This window comes from Haliotis asinina, chromosome 2, assembly GCF_037392515.1.
Source record: "Haliotis asinina isolate JCU_RB_2024 chromosome 2, JCU_Hal_asi_v2, whole genome shotgun sequence".
Classification (NCBI taxonomy): Eukaryota; Metazoa; Mollusca; class Gastropoda; order Lepetellida; family Haliotidae; genus Haliotis; species Haliotis asinina.
Window position 1 is genome coordinate 81,903,945 of NC_090281.1, and position 15,438 is coordinate 81,919,382.

Sequence of the window (15,438 nt, forward strand, 5' to 3'; positions counted from 1 at the left end):
AAAAACAGATAAAATGTAGCGATAACTGGTCGTTAGCCAGTAAAGTTGAATAATGCATTTTCGGATACGTTTTGAGCTTAAGCAACATCACACGATACGCATCACTCGGAAACAGCTTGTACTATTTTTGTATAAAGTGTTATTTACGTATTAGCCACAGCGCGCACATGGAAACCCGGTTTAAGCCACATTGTCCAATCCAGTTGTCAAAACTACTGTTGCTCAAAACCTGCGAACATATGGATCAGAGGAAAGGGCATGAGAAACTCTCGTAGAAGGAACCGGTATCCCCTTTCCTGAAGAAAAATGTACGTCAGCCTCATACATATGCTTCACGTAAGAATCCACTTTGAAATAGGTTGGTCAGGCTTGTTTGCTTGCTTGATCGATGCATCAGAGCTTTGAAGATCGTGTTAGCGGACCACTAAAATAGGGCAAAAGACATGATTCTGTGACATTATGAAAGTCAAAACTGGTGTCATCTCGTCCACGGCTACCGCTAATCATTTTATTGATACCTGATTACAAAGGAACGACACTGTTAGGGCGCTTTGTTTTCCCTCGATCATGGGATGTCCACCACAACGACCCCGGGGATCTTACAACTATTACCCACTAGGCGCACAGAGTGAATGTGGTTTTCCCATCCTTACGAGGTAACCATTCACAGCTTTGACCAAGCAGATCCACACAAACTTCAGCGACTGTAATAGGATCTTCAGCTACGCAGTGTGCAGGATAAATATACAACTAGTACAACATTAAAGTACATTTCGCATACTGATGTAATGTTTTTCTTGCAGATGGATGTAAAAGTACAGAGCCCGAGTGAAATTTTTGATGAAACAAGGCTTTTTGAAGTCAGTTAAATCAAGATGTTCAAATAACACCACAAAATCGAGGAATGCCTAAAAAATAGATGTATACAAGAATGAATACACATAAGATGATTTTTTTATGAATTAAGTCATGCGGCAAAAATATACATTAAATGTACGTGCAGACATTATATTTATAAGGTTTAACATGAAAGCTGTGTCTTCAACGTCCCTACTTCATTAATTCAAATCCTTTTAATGTGGTTTGCTCACCTTGTTAGGCTCGTCTTTTAACAGCTCACGTAGACCTCTACATGTTCGAACATGTGAAATAATTTCCTCGTAAATAATGCATTCTAACTGCAACAGCTGCAGTGACGGGACCGGGAAGGTACGTGCCTCACTCGTTTCACTGTTGCCTTTATTTTATGCAGTACAATATTGATAGCGTTCCGATTTTTTCTTCCATGTCTGTAAATATTTTATTATTGTTTAATATCAACAGCAACACTAGTATCCATGAGTTTGAATGTAGTAACTTAAATGTCGTTATAATCGATTTCGAGCTTTGCTTTTCGCTTTGCAGGGTACTCGGTTTAAGAGCGAATCATTCATGTGGTAATGAATATGCACCATAACTAAACCCCAGTCTAAAAAACAAAACAAAACACATACTCATATTAGTCAAATCTGTAAAGAAAACCCCTTCATGTAATCCCCAAAAATCCCACTGAACAGTGTAGTAAAAAGGTAACCGTAGCTAGCTCTAACTATGGCTCCTGTCACAAACACGTGCAAAGGCAAGCCAACAAAGTTGTAGATAAACTATATGTATGGTCTTTAAAGTTATACGTTTTATACACTTGTTGGAGAGTGGCTTACAAAGTTGAAACAAATTATTTCAACATTATCGAACTTGGTTATTCGTGAGGAATGTCAAACATAAGTAAATCTTTTGCGTTTGAGAACCCACATGGTACTTATTTATCTCATCCCAAATGTTGGTTGTGAATGCAAAGTAAAAGCTTTTTCGATGTATTAAGTATAACGGTTAATCTTTGCGACAGAGTGTGATGAACCCAGCAATTTAGCTTTCTTTGAAAGAATCTGTATGGAACTTTTAAATCCAGTACGAAACGGTGTTCTAATTTGTTTTCAGGGCTTAGCATTAAGCCAGAGTTAGCAGTAGTAATCTATGGTTTGGGCACATTTCTTCTTCCACATGCTGGCCTTAGAACTGATGTTCGGCAACTCATGATTGTCGTAAGAGGCGAATAACATGATCGGGAGATCAGGTTAGCTGACTTGGTTGGCACGTCATTGTATTCCAAATGTGTAGATCGATGCTCATGCTGTTCATCACTCGATTGCCTGGTCCCGAATTTTCATGACCGTCGCCATATAGCATGAATAACACTGAGTATGGCCTAAAACTCACTCATTATGTATGTCAGTACTTCAACTGATTGAAAAATCAAATATTTTGCTTTAAAGCGCCACCGTGTAGCTGCATCGTTTCACACTCATATCCTTTGGCCTATGTTGTCAGACAAGACATCATCGTTTGTTAAAGATGGCCAGTGCGTATGCACCTCTTTTCAAAGTTTAATAAAGCTTCCAGTTGATTTGACCAATTGACACTGTTGAAACACAGATCTCATCAGGGGCACGCTGTATAAATATATAACGTTTGTAAAGGTCCCTAGGTAAACGTTTTCTCAGCGAAAAGGGATGCATTCTCGTCTTGTTTTCTATTTGTTTATATAACAGAATGTTTTTAAAAAACAAAAAACAAATCCAGGTTCGGAGCTTCAGAAGAAACACTCACCTAAACATATTTACACGTGGAAGATAAACACCGTTGTTGGAATCATCATTTCAAATCTCACCTCAGTCAGTACCTGCTGCTAAAGCACGACTAATCTCATAAGTCATGTAATACAGAACGCCCTTACAAGATTAACCAAACCTACCGCTGATTCTCTCCTGGACATGTTGTACAACATGACGGTGTATATATTATGGGCGGGTTTACTTTTGTAGATGTAAACTCTTCTATATTGCTGGTCATTGCTGGTCATTGCTGGTCTTTATTCATATTCATTGCTGGTCAGCACGTTTCATAAATAAACAACATTTAATATTCAGCTGTAGGAGCAGTAGGCGCTTGAATACTGCAGTCTGCAATTGCAGTTGTCCCAGGAAGCATAGGCGATACACATCTTTTGAGCATAGGTGTATGGCCGTGATTACGTAAGGAAGCAGATGCTACCCTTAGAATGAGTGAGTGGTTGAGTTTAGGTTTACACCACCTTTAGCAATATCCCAGCAATTCCAGGGGACACCAGAAAAAGGTTGCACACGTACCCACCCCCACAACCAGCTTCCCACTGTGATGCTTTAACTACTAGGCTGCCCCTATGTCACATACCGTTAGAGAACAACAGAATTTTAACGTACATCACTGATGGTTATTTATGAGTCATATAATTCTCACTGATATTTCCATTTGAACGACCAATGGAGTAGTATCCATCAAGATTGGCTATTCGTTAACGCTCTCGTTAATATTTATACCTAAAATTGTATACCTCTATGTAGTTAACTGTTGTAATAGAATTATTGACCTAATAAATGGGAGGTAAAATGAACACTCCCAGGATACCAGTTTCACTTGAGTTGCCTGTGCATGTGTTTTCTATCATCGCCTTTGTGTAGCAATAAGGGTAGTCGAACTGACTGCACACGTGTGACTGGCAAACGCACCAACCAATGTTCCCTTTTCCCTGTTCCGCCTCGCCTTAAGCAGGATACCATACGAATCAGCTAAGCTCACACAAGCAGGTTTCTTCAGCTCTTAAAATATAAAACTCACGACAAATATATTTAATCCCTGGATTATTACATCATGGAGTGTGTTGAGACGTCAATATATTGTCTTAAATTTTTTAAATATTTCTTTAAAGGTACTTTTAGAATTTGTCAAAAAATCCAACAGGAACCCACTTAAAGAAGCGAAAGGTTAGAAGTTAATTGACAAAGACAGTAAAAAGGTACACTACTTCACGAGACGGAAATCCACAAAGGTGTAGGATAGAGAGCATGTACATTAACTGCTGGGAGCGTGACTTTGTCATGGATGGAGTAGTTCGAGGTCAGTGTGATAATCAAACACACGGGATCAGCGGGGAATAGGCACACATGTGCTACAAAATCTCCACACTACGTAGTTGTATTTACATTGATGTGTGATTATACCAAGGGGAGAAGGAGTGAACCAACCTAACAGGTTTCGATAATCCGCTTTGAAGAGTTGTCTCCCTTGGGTATACCATACCCAAGCAATCGCGGATTCGAATCCCGGTTAGGTCCGAATATATTTTAGGTTTGTCTGCCCATACCCTTCCCTGTAGCCTAGTGGTTAAAGCGTTCGCTTGTCACGCAGAAGGCATATGTTCGATTCCCCACATGGGTATACTATAATGCTACATTTCTGGTGTCCCCGCCGTGATATTGCTGGAATCTTTCTAAAAGCGTCGTAAAACAGAACTCATTCCCTCTTCGTGGGTTTCGCTAAAGTGCTGAACGGCTAAGACCTGAATCATTTCAGGCTTTTCCCTGACACCAAGTTGACACTACTCAAAGTGGCGTCAAACTCAACATTCTCACTTACTCACTTGCAAACACCTAATTTTTATCATTTCACTGTGTCTTGTAAAATCGCATGGGTACACGAAAGAATCGTGTGTCGATTTGAGCAGTTTATTTTGAGGGACGTTTTCGTTTTTTCGCTGAATTGGCATGTGCCTGCTTCCCTCTTTCAACAAAGTTTGTATGACTAGTCGATGCAAAGGAAGCCGCAAACAGACTAAATATTTATGCAGAAAACAACGAAAAAACCTGTTTCAACCTGATTGCTGCCCACCGACTGGAGACATAGGATAATTTAGTGTATTTTGTCAATCAAAGTTAAGCTAAAATAATATTACGGTTCACACTGCAAGCACATATCGAAAAAAAGAAAGAAATTATATTGGACTTCTTTTTTAAGGAAAACTGTCCCTGAACTCTCTGGTGACTATTCGACCCGTGAAGGTCCTGGGGTAGAATAGGCCTTCAGCAATCCATGCTCGCCATAAAAGGCGACTATGCTTGTCGTAAGAGGCGAGTAACGGGATCGGGTGGTCAGACTTGCCGACTTGGTTGACACATGTCATCGGTTCCCAATTGCGCAGGTCGATGCTCATGTTGTTGGTCACTGGATTGTCTGGTCCAGACTCGATTATTTACAGACCGCCGCCTTATAGCTGGAATATTGCTGAGTGCGGCGTAAAACAAAATTCACTCACTCACTCACTCTGGTGACTATTCAATTACTAACTGTTTACTATCCAGGTCTATTATTATCCGTTACAATTACAGAACCACTTCGATGACGACCCAGTAACTATTCGTTGACTATAAAATTACTATCTGTTACTATTCAGTGACTATCCGATTATGGTGCAATGTGTGAAGTCCATTTCCGGTGTCCCCCGTCGGTATATTGCTGAATTATTGCTGCAGGCAAGTTAAATCCATCCATTGACTTTTCAATAACAATTAGGTACTATCCAGTGATTATTCCTTAATTACCCCCTGACTACCCAGTGACGTTCCGGTTACTACTTGCTCGTCGGACCCGTGAAGGTCCCGGGGTAGAATAGGCCTTCAGCAACCCATGCTTGCCATAAAAGGCGATTATGCTTGTCGTAAGAGGCGACCAACGGGATCGAGTGGTCAGGCTCGCTGACTTGGTTGACACATGTCATCGGTTCCCAATTGCGCAGATCGATGCTCATGATGTTGATCACTGGATTGTCTGGTCCAGACTCGATTATTTACAGACCGCCGCCATATAGCTGGAATATTGCTGAGTGGGGCGTAAAACTAAACTCACTCACTCACTCACTCACTCACTTGCTCGTCGACCATTCTGCTGACTTGGCATCTGTGTGATTACCCCATGAGTAATTCAGTCAACTAACCACTGTGCTATTGCATCGCTATTAGCAAAAGATCACAAATTTAAAAATTAGTTTAAAGTGTTTAAAATATACCTACAGTCGCGCCTTTTTTCCAGGATGTAAAAGCTACAAATATTCACATTCCAAAGGAAATATCAATCAATTCATAAAAGGAACACAGTCACATATTACATATTTAACAAAATAAAAATATCGTCAAAATATTAATTCTAAAATCCACGTCACGGATAACGTCATGTGTGTATTTCGAAAAAAAATACGCCCCACTACCACAGAGTATATCAAACTTTGTAATAACACGAAGCTTTCACAACAGCGGACCGAGCGTCGTGGGGAGGGGTCCACTCGAACTCCGGGACATCACGTTTCGTACCTGTGGGGGCTCCGAACGACGGGATCAAGCGACGGCACACTAGGCACAACCAGTGAGCGCCGACCTCCTGAACGTCGGCTCGCCAGCATCTCAAACAATGCCATAGGACTTTGACAGCGACACAACAGGACCACGGAAATACGAGCTGAATTTAGTTGATTTCTTGTCCTTGCCTTTGGTCAAATTGAAATAGCAGACCGCAGATCAAGGAGAAGAAAGAAGGTGTAGGTTGACTTCCATTGTTCGCAAAGATTTATAATTGATTGGAAACCATAGTGGAATATTGTGTGATTCGTGGCTGGATTCATAACGTTGGTATAATGAGAGTACTTCTATGTCTTCTTGGTGAGTAGTATACTTTCTATTTATTCCTGTTTTGTATGCATTTTACACTGAAAGTATGGTATTTGATCTAATGATACTGCGTTGTGATGTATCATTTTGTGGGATGAGTGAGTGAGTGAGTTTAGTTTTACGTCGCACTTAGCAATATTCCAGCTATATGGCGACGGTCTGTAAATAATCGAGTCTGGACCAGACAATCCAGTGATCAACAACATGAGCATCGATCTGCGCAATTGGGAACCGATGACATGTGTCAACCAAGTCAGCTAGTCTGACCACCCGATCCCGTTAGTCGCCTCTTACGACAAGCATAGTCACCTTTTATGGCAAGCATGGGTTGCTGAAGGCCTATTCTACCCCGGGACCTTCATGGGTTTTTGTGGGATGAACCTGGGTGATTGTCATTATAAGATGCGGATAAGAATTTCTCTTCCTTCTACTGCAGCTGAAGGGCTCTGAATAACCACGTTGTGTATACCACTGGGGCGGTGGGGTAGCCTAATGGTTAAAGAATTTACTCGTCACTGACCCGTGCTGGGTTCGATTCATGACTTGGGTACAGTTTGTGAAGCCCATTTCTAGGGTTGCCCGCCGTGATGTTGCTGGAATATTGCTGAAAGCGGCGTCAAGATATACTCACTCACTATATTATTGTGTTCATAAGACAGTAACCAGTTGTTCACGACAAGGTGAGCGTCAGAATGCCTTGTAAAGATCCCATAATGTATATATTACACTAAATTACAGGCGTTCGCAACACGTTACTAGTAACCGCAACATACAAACCTTGGCCACTAACGGGACCACCCATGCCTTTTACATCAAACAACGAGAGAGTTTTATGATTGATTTGGTTTGAGCCAATATCAAACACCATATTTTGCGAGTCAGTTTGCTTTGTCGAACACCCCCTAAAACCATGTAAAACCGCTCGAAGTCTTTACAGCTTTGATAAATGCTGCCTACTCCTTTCTAGGACAGTTTTCATCGCCTCATTTGATGACGTTACTTCAGAACTTCTTCAGGACCTTTCGTTTTTGTTGCAAGATCAATGAATTATATATTTTAAAATATTAAAAACAGGTAGATTAGATGTATAAATTCGTTGCATTCCCGCTGCCTTGTGTGATTCAAAAACACATCAAATGTTAGCAACATTACATTTATCATTTGAAATGAAAGGAAACCTATGTCACTAAATGCCCCAACAGAAAACGAAAAAGACCAAAATCCCGTTTCACAAACCGATATTAGCGCTGTACCTATCGTAATTCTATTGGAAACTATAGGAGTTACGACAGTCGTAATATATCGATCGCTTTGTGAAACGGGGTCCATGTAATTATTTCCACTGAAGATCTATATAATATATGCTGAATAAATTTTGCAATAAAGAATTATATTGATACAAATAACAACATTCAATGAAAGCGACAAACACAACTGCCATAATCATGCGAAAATTCTGCTGCAAACATTTCCTGCAGTAAGAAAGTTGATTTTGAATGCCCAATGATTCCAACTCTATTAGGCTCCATTGCCTGTTATAACTGGTGTTAGGGACTATACATGGTGACAAGAATCACTTGAGAGGACTGTCATACAGCTGATGTATATATACTTACGTAATATGCTAAAGACTTTTGATAATACTTATGTACTATGCTAAAGACGTTTGATGATATTTACGTACCATGCTTAAGACGTTTGATGATATTTACGTTCTAACATTTTTGAGAATTTGAACCCAATCGAATAACATCTAGAAAGGGTATTTTGATTAACACTATTGCTTCGTGATCGGCGGGCAGAGAAAGTCCCCTGTCGGGTTTGATCGATGTGTGGGGTAATGGTGTGATTTCCTTTAACCTGTATACTGTGAATCTAAGCCACATAGGTAATATATTACAGAGAGGAAGCTGAAGACAAAAGTAATACGTTCATGTGTAAATATAGGCCTTGTGCTGTTTGAGCATCTTCGTGGTTTGCATGCAAGTGGCTACAATACATTTAGGCCTGTAGTCTGTTTGCCTTGAAAACGTACCGATGAGTTTCACTTTAAACCAAAAAGTAAATCATATAAGGTGAAATCAAGATTGCGAATACTCATAATAGTTTTGGTAACAACATAGTACGGAAATATTATCAAAAGTCTTTAGCATAGTACGTAAATATTATCAAAAGTCTTTAGGATAGCAGTACAAACCAGTAATAGCGATTTCAAACTATCATCGTTTGTTAAACAACATTTATCATAAGTTGACTAAAATTCTGAGATTTAAATGTACAATTGGCAAGGTACAATTATGAGTATTCGCAGTCATGATTTCACTTTGTTTAATTTACTTTTTGGTCTAAAGTGACCTTATACAAACGATCTATGAGTCCAAGGGCACTGAAATACGTTGATATATGATCAACATTGACTGTTTAGATCACACGGTTCACAAGTCTAATGAGCAACGGTTTTAACATACACATAGAGACATGTTACCCCTGGGCCTCGCTGTTTCTCTTTTAGTGCAACAAAGTACTTGTTTATGGGACACCTGACTTGAGTCAGAAGGAGAATTGTAATGAGTTCTCTTCTTCCCGAAAAGTCACGTTAGAAATGTCCAGAGTCCCTATTTTGCTCCACTGTTGACACGCTATTTGTGAAACAACGAATAAAGCGCGATGTGTCAATATTTTTGGTATGGATCCCGTTTTTAAGCCCCGAAACAGTCGTCTTTTTCTACGTGGACCGTACAACGGTATCTGCCTAAGCTCAGCGCAAACACCGTGAAGCGATACGAGCTTTCATCTGAAATGTTGAAGGTCACGAATTTGCAATATTAGGACGTATGGTTTGTTCAAGTCTCTAATAATGGCTTAGAAGATCAGTAGCATGCGTGTATCTAAACGTCTTCATATCCTATAAGATCTCAACTCATACTTCTCGGAAATAAAAACTTTAGGTTGTATCGGTTGATAATTACATTACGTGTGTGAATGATGGAATTCCACCCACAACAAACAAATGTCAACAAGAAACAATTGTATTTTGGTCACCCGAAGCTTCTTTTCGCCTTATTGTTAAATTAATGGAAAGCAGTGCTTAGGAAAAGTGCACCATCGTGTACAGGGAATAATACTGTATACTACTCAAAAGAAGTGACTCTATTAACTGACTTTTCATAAACCATATATTGAGGAGTATATAGAGAATACTGCATGGGGTGGGGGGAATATGGACACATTGTTCCCACGTTGGAAAATCGAACCAGGCCTTTCAGCGTGACCAACACTTTAACCACTAGGCTACTCCACTAAGTACAGAAGGGTCAGTAGGTTGACGGTGTAGGATCACTTGTACCTGGTTCACTATGACGTTGCGCTGTCAAGTGAGCCATCATGTCGCCCTCATCAGCGACAGCTGCTTTCTCTACATCATCGTCATACTGCTGTAATCTCGCTGACATCATCGATATGAAACCTCTACTACAAATACAAGTCAATGCATGTTCTCGTCTAGTTTCACAACTCCCGTTACTCTGATTGTGATGAACCCATTCAGCTGTGATAATTTCTATACAACTGCTAGAAAGTACAAGGTAGTCTGTGCTGCAATGTATATTCTAGACTTGCACAAGTTTCTAAGGTGAAAAGTGATAGGTTAAAAGATAGCTCTGAAAATGTTAAATAACACACTGGAGTCTTCAGACGCAATGTCCGCTCGTCTCTACGGAGACTAGAATAACAATTATACATTCAAGGGCTTGGCATTCAGTACAGCCTTGGAGCAAGGCTATGTATATGCACATGTCCATCAGTGTGTACCACTACAGCTATATACACTCCGCAGATGCTGCTATCACCACCATATATATCGTATGTATGTACACCTTCACATTTGCAGTTTTACACCAATGGTTATATATACTATCGGAAAAGGGTAACTGTGCATAACATAAAGCTGCATGAAATAAAAGCTATTTGGAAATGAAGTATAAAATAACCCTAAATAAACATGTAGCAAAGCACATTTCATGAAATGTGATGCCACAGGTCGCGTGCCCAATAAACCTACGCTCTTTTTGCATGCTTGTTGACATCTGTTCACACACCATATTTTGGAAATCAAAGAACGACTGATTGTTCTCTATCCTCTGGATATTCTGGAAACGACATTGATTTCAATCCAAACCGCGCTTACGTCATGTCACAGCTTACAGAAAATCACAGTCAAAGACCGAAAGGGAAGGAAAGACCCGAAATGATGTGGCTAGATCACATCCCATGGTCGGTCACAGCTTGTCATTGCCAGTGGCAATCTAACAGGTCTGCGATACAGGTATGAGATCATTGCTGCTCATGGTCAACTATTCATTTCAGGCCTGAGACATAACTTCACTCTGCAGCAAGATAATGCCCTTCCTCGTGTTTCTCGTATTGCCACAGATTTCCTGCGATAGTGCAACAATCTGGTAGTTCCCTGGTCAGCTCCGGCCATGCCTTACTCGAGCACACCTGGGGTGAAATGGAGTGACGTCTACTTCAAGCCCAGAATTGACCAGGCTGAATTTGTGAACAGACACAATGCCTATGTTCGACATTATTCTGTCAACAGTCCAGTGGATTAGGAGCATGTCACAAGTCTTGTCAATTTCTGTTTGCATGAAAATGGCGTAACATCATATAATGCACAGTTACTTTATCTCAGTAGTATAGATAGACGCTGTATTGTCATGCTGATGCTACTGTTATATACACCTTCACATCTGCAGCATTACACCTGTTGTTTGTCTTCCCAGCAACAGGTGTCAAGCAGACCATTTCGCAGCCTGAGCGCAAAGACCATCGTAACTCCCATACGTTAACAAAGACAGGCGATAGTGTTTCTTTCGGTAGTTGTTGGAGTTGTCTTCGTGGGTGTTGTCGTCAAGTTTTATCTCCAACTATCTGTGTCTCCTCAGCAGCGTGTTCCGAGTGTTTTGCCTGCGTTTGTCTCTCGAGTAGTAGAAGCTAAAAATGACCTTCCTTTCTTTTGTGTTTCACCCGTAAAATCCGGTTCTGAAAGACTTCCACCCGCATCCCCCACCCCGCTAAATCTAGTCAAATCATATCATCTGAATATATATTTCTCATCTGATAAGGATGAGTTTCATTGCTTCCTTAATTGTATCTGAACATTCTGAAAGACATCCAACTTTAAAAAATGCTACTCGAAATTAAGTTTATCGTTAAAATCGAGTGAGGTACGGGCGGTAGTCTTACCCCGGGAACTTCAGTAACCCATACTTGTCGTAAGAGGCGACAAACAGAATCGAGAGGTCAGGCTCTCTGACTTGTTAACACTTGTTATCGTATCACAATTTCGTAGACCGATGCTCATGCTGTTCATCACTGGATTGTCTGCAGTGACATTACTAAGTGCGGCGTATAATTAAACAAACTCTTGTTTGTCTCTGTGCAGTAGGCATCGAGCATGACATGAACCCGTGTTTGTCAACCAGTTAGTAAGTGTCGACTGTAAGTTTTCTCTGCATCAGTTGACATCGAGCATTACCATGTGTTTTTCCATTACATAAATCATTACCTATGTTTATTTTCCCAGTTGTGGGCGTCCAGTGGTACCTGGCGTCGGCCCAGCAACAATCGGTGGCTCAGCAGTGTCTCACCGAGCAGGTGCGAGCAAATCAAAATAACTTCGGAACTACGCAGGCCAACGGTAGACGACGGGCCCGAACCAGGAACAACGCACAGACAGCCACCTTGAATGCATTCAGAGCCATCTGCCAGTGAGTCTACATAATCTTTTTTTTCTGATATTTTATACGACAGGACTTCAAAAATTAATATAACTCCTTCTTGAACCATAGTGTGCCGATTCAGTTCCTCTTGAATGCAGATCAAAATATTCATACTGTATCAATTAAATGTTCAAAATTCAAAATGGCGGTCGCCCCGTTCCATTGAGCATGACGGCAATATATTTTCAGTCAGTTCACAGGTATTTCTTTTGTTACGCCTTATCTCATCTAAAGGTTTGCTTCGTCAGCACGAAGACTGTGCCGACACGTTGAAGGATTAACATTTTAACACAATATAAAACATTTATCATATACTTCTGAATATGATATTGGGTGGGAAAGAAGGAATACGTGTCCCAGACTAACCAACATCTCGTGCTCAGTCTCAGTCGGTGCGTGTTATCTATCTTTCAGAAACTTTGAGAGTTACATCCGATGTTTTGAGACTCGCCTCCGAGGTTCAACTGTTGCCAATGACAACTTCCTCAACTTGATCTTCAACCACGACGACATGCGAGCTGCTTACAGGGGCCTTTGCGGAGATTTGCCGAGTATGCACAACACATCCCTTCTGTACACTGACCAACACGATTCATCCCTGGATTTGTGCACTGACCGTTGCGAGTCACCCTTAGCTTTCAGTAGACTGACCCTCACAACTCATTCTCCACTTGTGTATACTGACTACCATGAAAATATGCTGATCTATATGTATATAATAATGATATAACCCTATCCACAGCATACTGTGTACCAAGATAAATCCCTTACCCTCTGTGTTAACAACATTGATTTATCCCACACAACGATAACACAATGGTTTATCCATATCTTCCAGGACTGGAGGATAACATCAGATGTCTACTGACAACACCCCAGGTACAGCGTTGTTATGACAACTTTCGTCAGTCCGTCGTCCAGGTCGTCAACATTGGCCGTCAAAGACGTTTGAACCAGGGCGAACTCGAGAACGTGGCCTGCAAGTAAGTGACTGCTACTTCTGTCAACAACGTATATAATGAACACTCTTACGAACTGTTTGGGGGTCGAGGAAATATAAGTGAGACGAACTACGTTTACCTCGAAGTAAGAGGGTGCCTGAAACACTTCTTACCCTGTAACTGTCACATAGATAATTAACGTATTTACGCCACTCTTTGTATGATGACGTAAGCGGGCAATTTGGGTAATAGCACTGGAAAACTGACTTTTTTTGAGAATATTGACGAAATTCCGAAAATTCAGAAGATTATAAACAGAATTTGAAGGTTTCCTTCTCAATTTCTTTATGGGAGCGCATTTGTGCATTTTATTTAGAAGGTATATTCAAATATCGAAGCGTGGACTATTTTCTCGAACAGTCCACAATAGTTCCGGAGCTGTTTTATCTAACCTCTGTCATTTACAAATGACTTTGGGTACAATGTGTGAAGCCCATTTCTGGTGTCCCCCGTGGCATAAAACTATACTCACCACAAATAACATATTTGTTTTTCTTTCAACCTTGATGTGTTTGTATTGGGGGGACTGTCTGCTAAGTGTCACTTGTCCAGATAGAAGTATCAAGGTGATGTCTCCTTGGACTATCGCACGAACTCCCTTCCGTTGTCCCTAGTTATTCGCAGGTCTCATAGAAAATGCCCCCTCGTCTATACTTATCGTTGGTTCTCGTGGTATTTTCATGTTTACCCATATTTATGGCCTTCGGTTCGTGGTGTGACGGAATATCTTAACATTTTGTTGTTACCTTTTCATTTTTTCTCTCCAGTGTATCTGTTGCCCGTTACCAGTGTGAGACCCAAGTCTACTCTTTTTGTAACGATCAGGCTGGGGAAATCATGCGCAGTTTCTTCTTCGCTGGACTTCCGGAGCAGTGCCGAAGAAACGCCGGAGTTACCTCCCGATATTCCGCCATGTTTGGAAGATCGAATGGCGCTGAAATATCCCACATATCCGCAATATTGATGCTGTTACCGATCGGTGCTCTACTTAAGATGTATCTGTAACAGAAGGTGTATGTGTGTGTATGTTAGTCATACATACGTATAAGGGATTCTGTTGTTACTCTTGGCATGTACGTCACCAAACACTCGTCAGTCTCTCACCTGGACACGTCACACGATCTCAACTGACCACGTGACACGAACTGAGACGACAGTGGAATTTGGAAACAATTATGCCAAAATAATGTTTCGTTGTAAATATTCGTTGTTTATGTTTCAACGTTATTTTATGATATTTATTTAAATGAGAAAATATTTTGAAAAAATCAGAACGAAAGAAAACATAGGATGATGATGATATTTTGTATATAGTGTAAAATACTCGAGCCTGTATGTGCCTTATTACCTCTTTCAGACAGGATGTTAAAGGAATACATCACAATGCATTTGCAATTCAATATATCAACCGCTACAAAGAATGTATTGTCGGTGCCCGACCCTAATACCTGATTTTAAATTCAGATTTTATCTTTGCGATCTGCTGTCTGTCAAAGTCAAGGCCACATCATACAGATCAGATCGGTCAGTTGAAATGCTTTAACTGAAGTGACAAAAAAAATTAGAGCAATAATATTTGCTAGCTACGCAACATGAGACTTCACGGTGATTATCATATCAGAATTACTGACAGAAGACAGATTCATCACAACAGTCAAAACCTATTTATTTAATAGTATTAATTATATCGTATATATCCTCGGGTTGTGGGTTTGGGGCGCTTAAGAACGAATATCCGTTGTTTTCTCGATTATAGGATTAACATTTGAAAAACAGGTGCCCGATGCGCAAAGCGTTCGTAACGTTACGAGATGTCGTAACTCGATAGTTTATCACTGGCTTACGAATGAGCGCTACGACGTTTTGTGGACCCAGGTCCCGTATTAAACATATTAAAGATAACCTTACCATAGACACAAGCCCTCGTCCGAGTGTTGACTATGTCTGTGTGACGCACCCAGCCTCATTATAGCGAGACAGAACGTGTGACGCCCAGAAATATGATATGTAACGGTGTAAGATATCATGCTTCATCCTGTATTGAAAACATCAGCTGTTGTACATGGAAGCTTTTAAAATCGT

At 40.6% G+C, this 15,438-nt stretch overlaps 1 protein-coding gene across 1 annotated transcript; it reads left to right on the forward strand.

Moving 5' to 3' along the window:
• Positions 1-9,956: 9,956 nt before the first annotated feature.
• Positions 9,957-14,514, forward strand: LOC137272054 (uncharacterized). Its single transcript, XM_067804425.1, has 5 exons — positions 9,957-10,008; positions 12,160-12,343; positions 12,770-12,906; positions 13,194-13,338; positions 14,124-14,514. Exons 1-5 carry the CDS (start codon positions 9,957-9,959, stop codon positions 14,359-14,361), a joined length of 756 nt encoding a protein of 251 aa, XP_067660526.1. The 3' UTR covers positions 14,362-14,514.
• Positions 14,515-15,438: the final 924 nt, after the last annotated feature.

What these genes read in the sequence shown, in the direction of transcription:
- LOC137272054 (XM_067804425.1), top strand. Translation starts at nt 9,957, where the DNA reads ATGTCGCCCTCATCAGCGACAGCTGCTTTCTCTACATCATCGTCATAC. An exon ending in GCATTCAGAGCCATCTGCCA is followed by an intron (nt 12,344 to 12,769) that starts GTGAGTCTACAT and finishes TCTATCTTTCAG; the next exon opens with AAACTTTGAGAGTTACATCC. An exon ending in CCTTTGCGGAGATTTGCCGA is followed by an intron (nt 12,907 to 13,193) that starts GTATGCACAACA and finishes CATATCTTCCAG; the next exon opens with GACTGGAGGATAACATCAGA.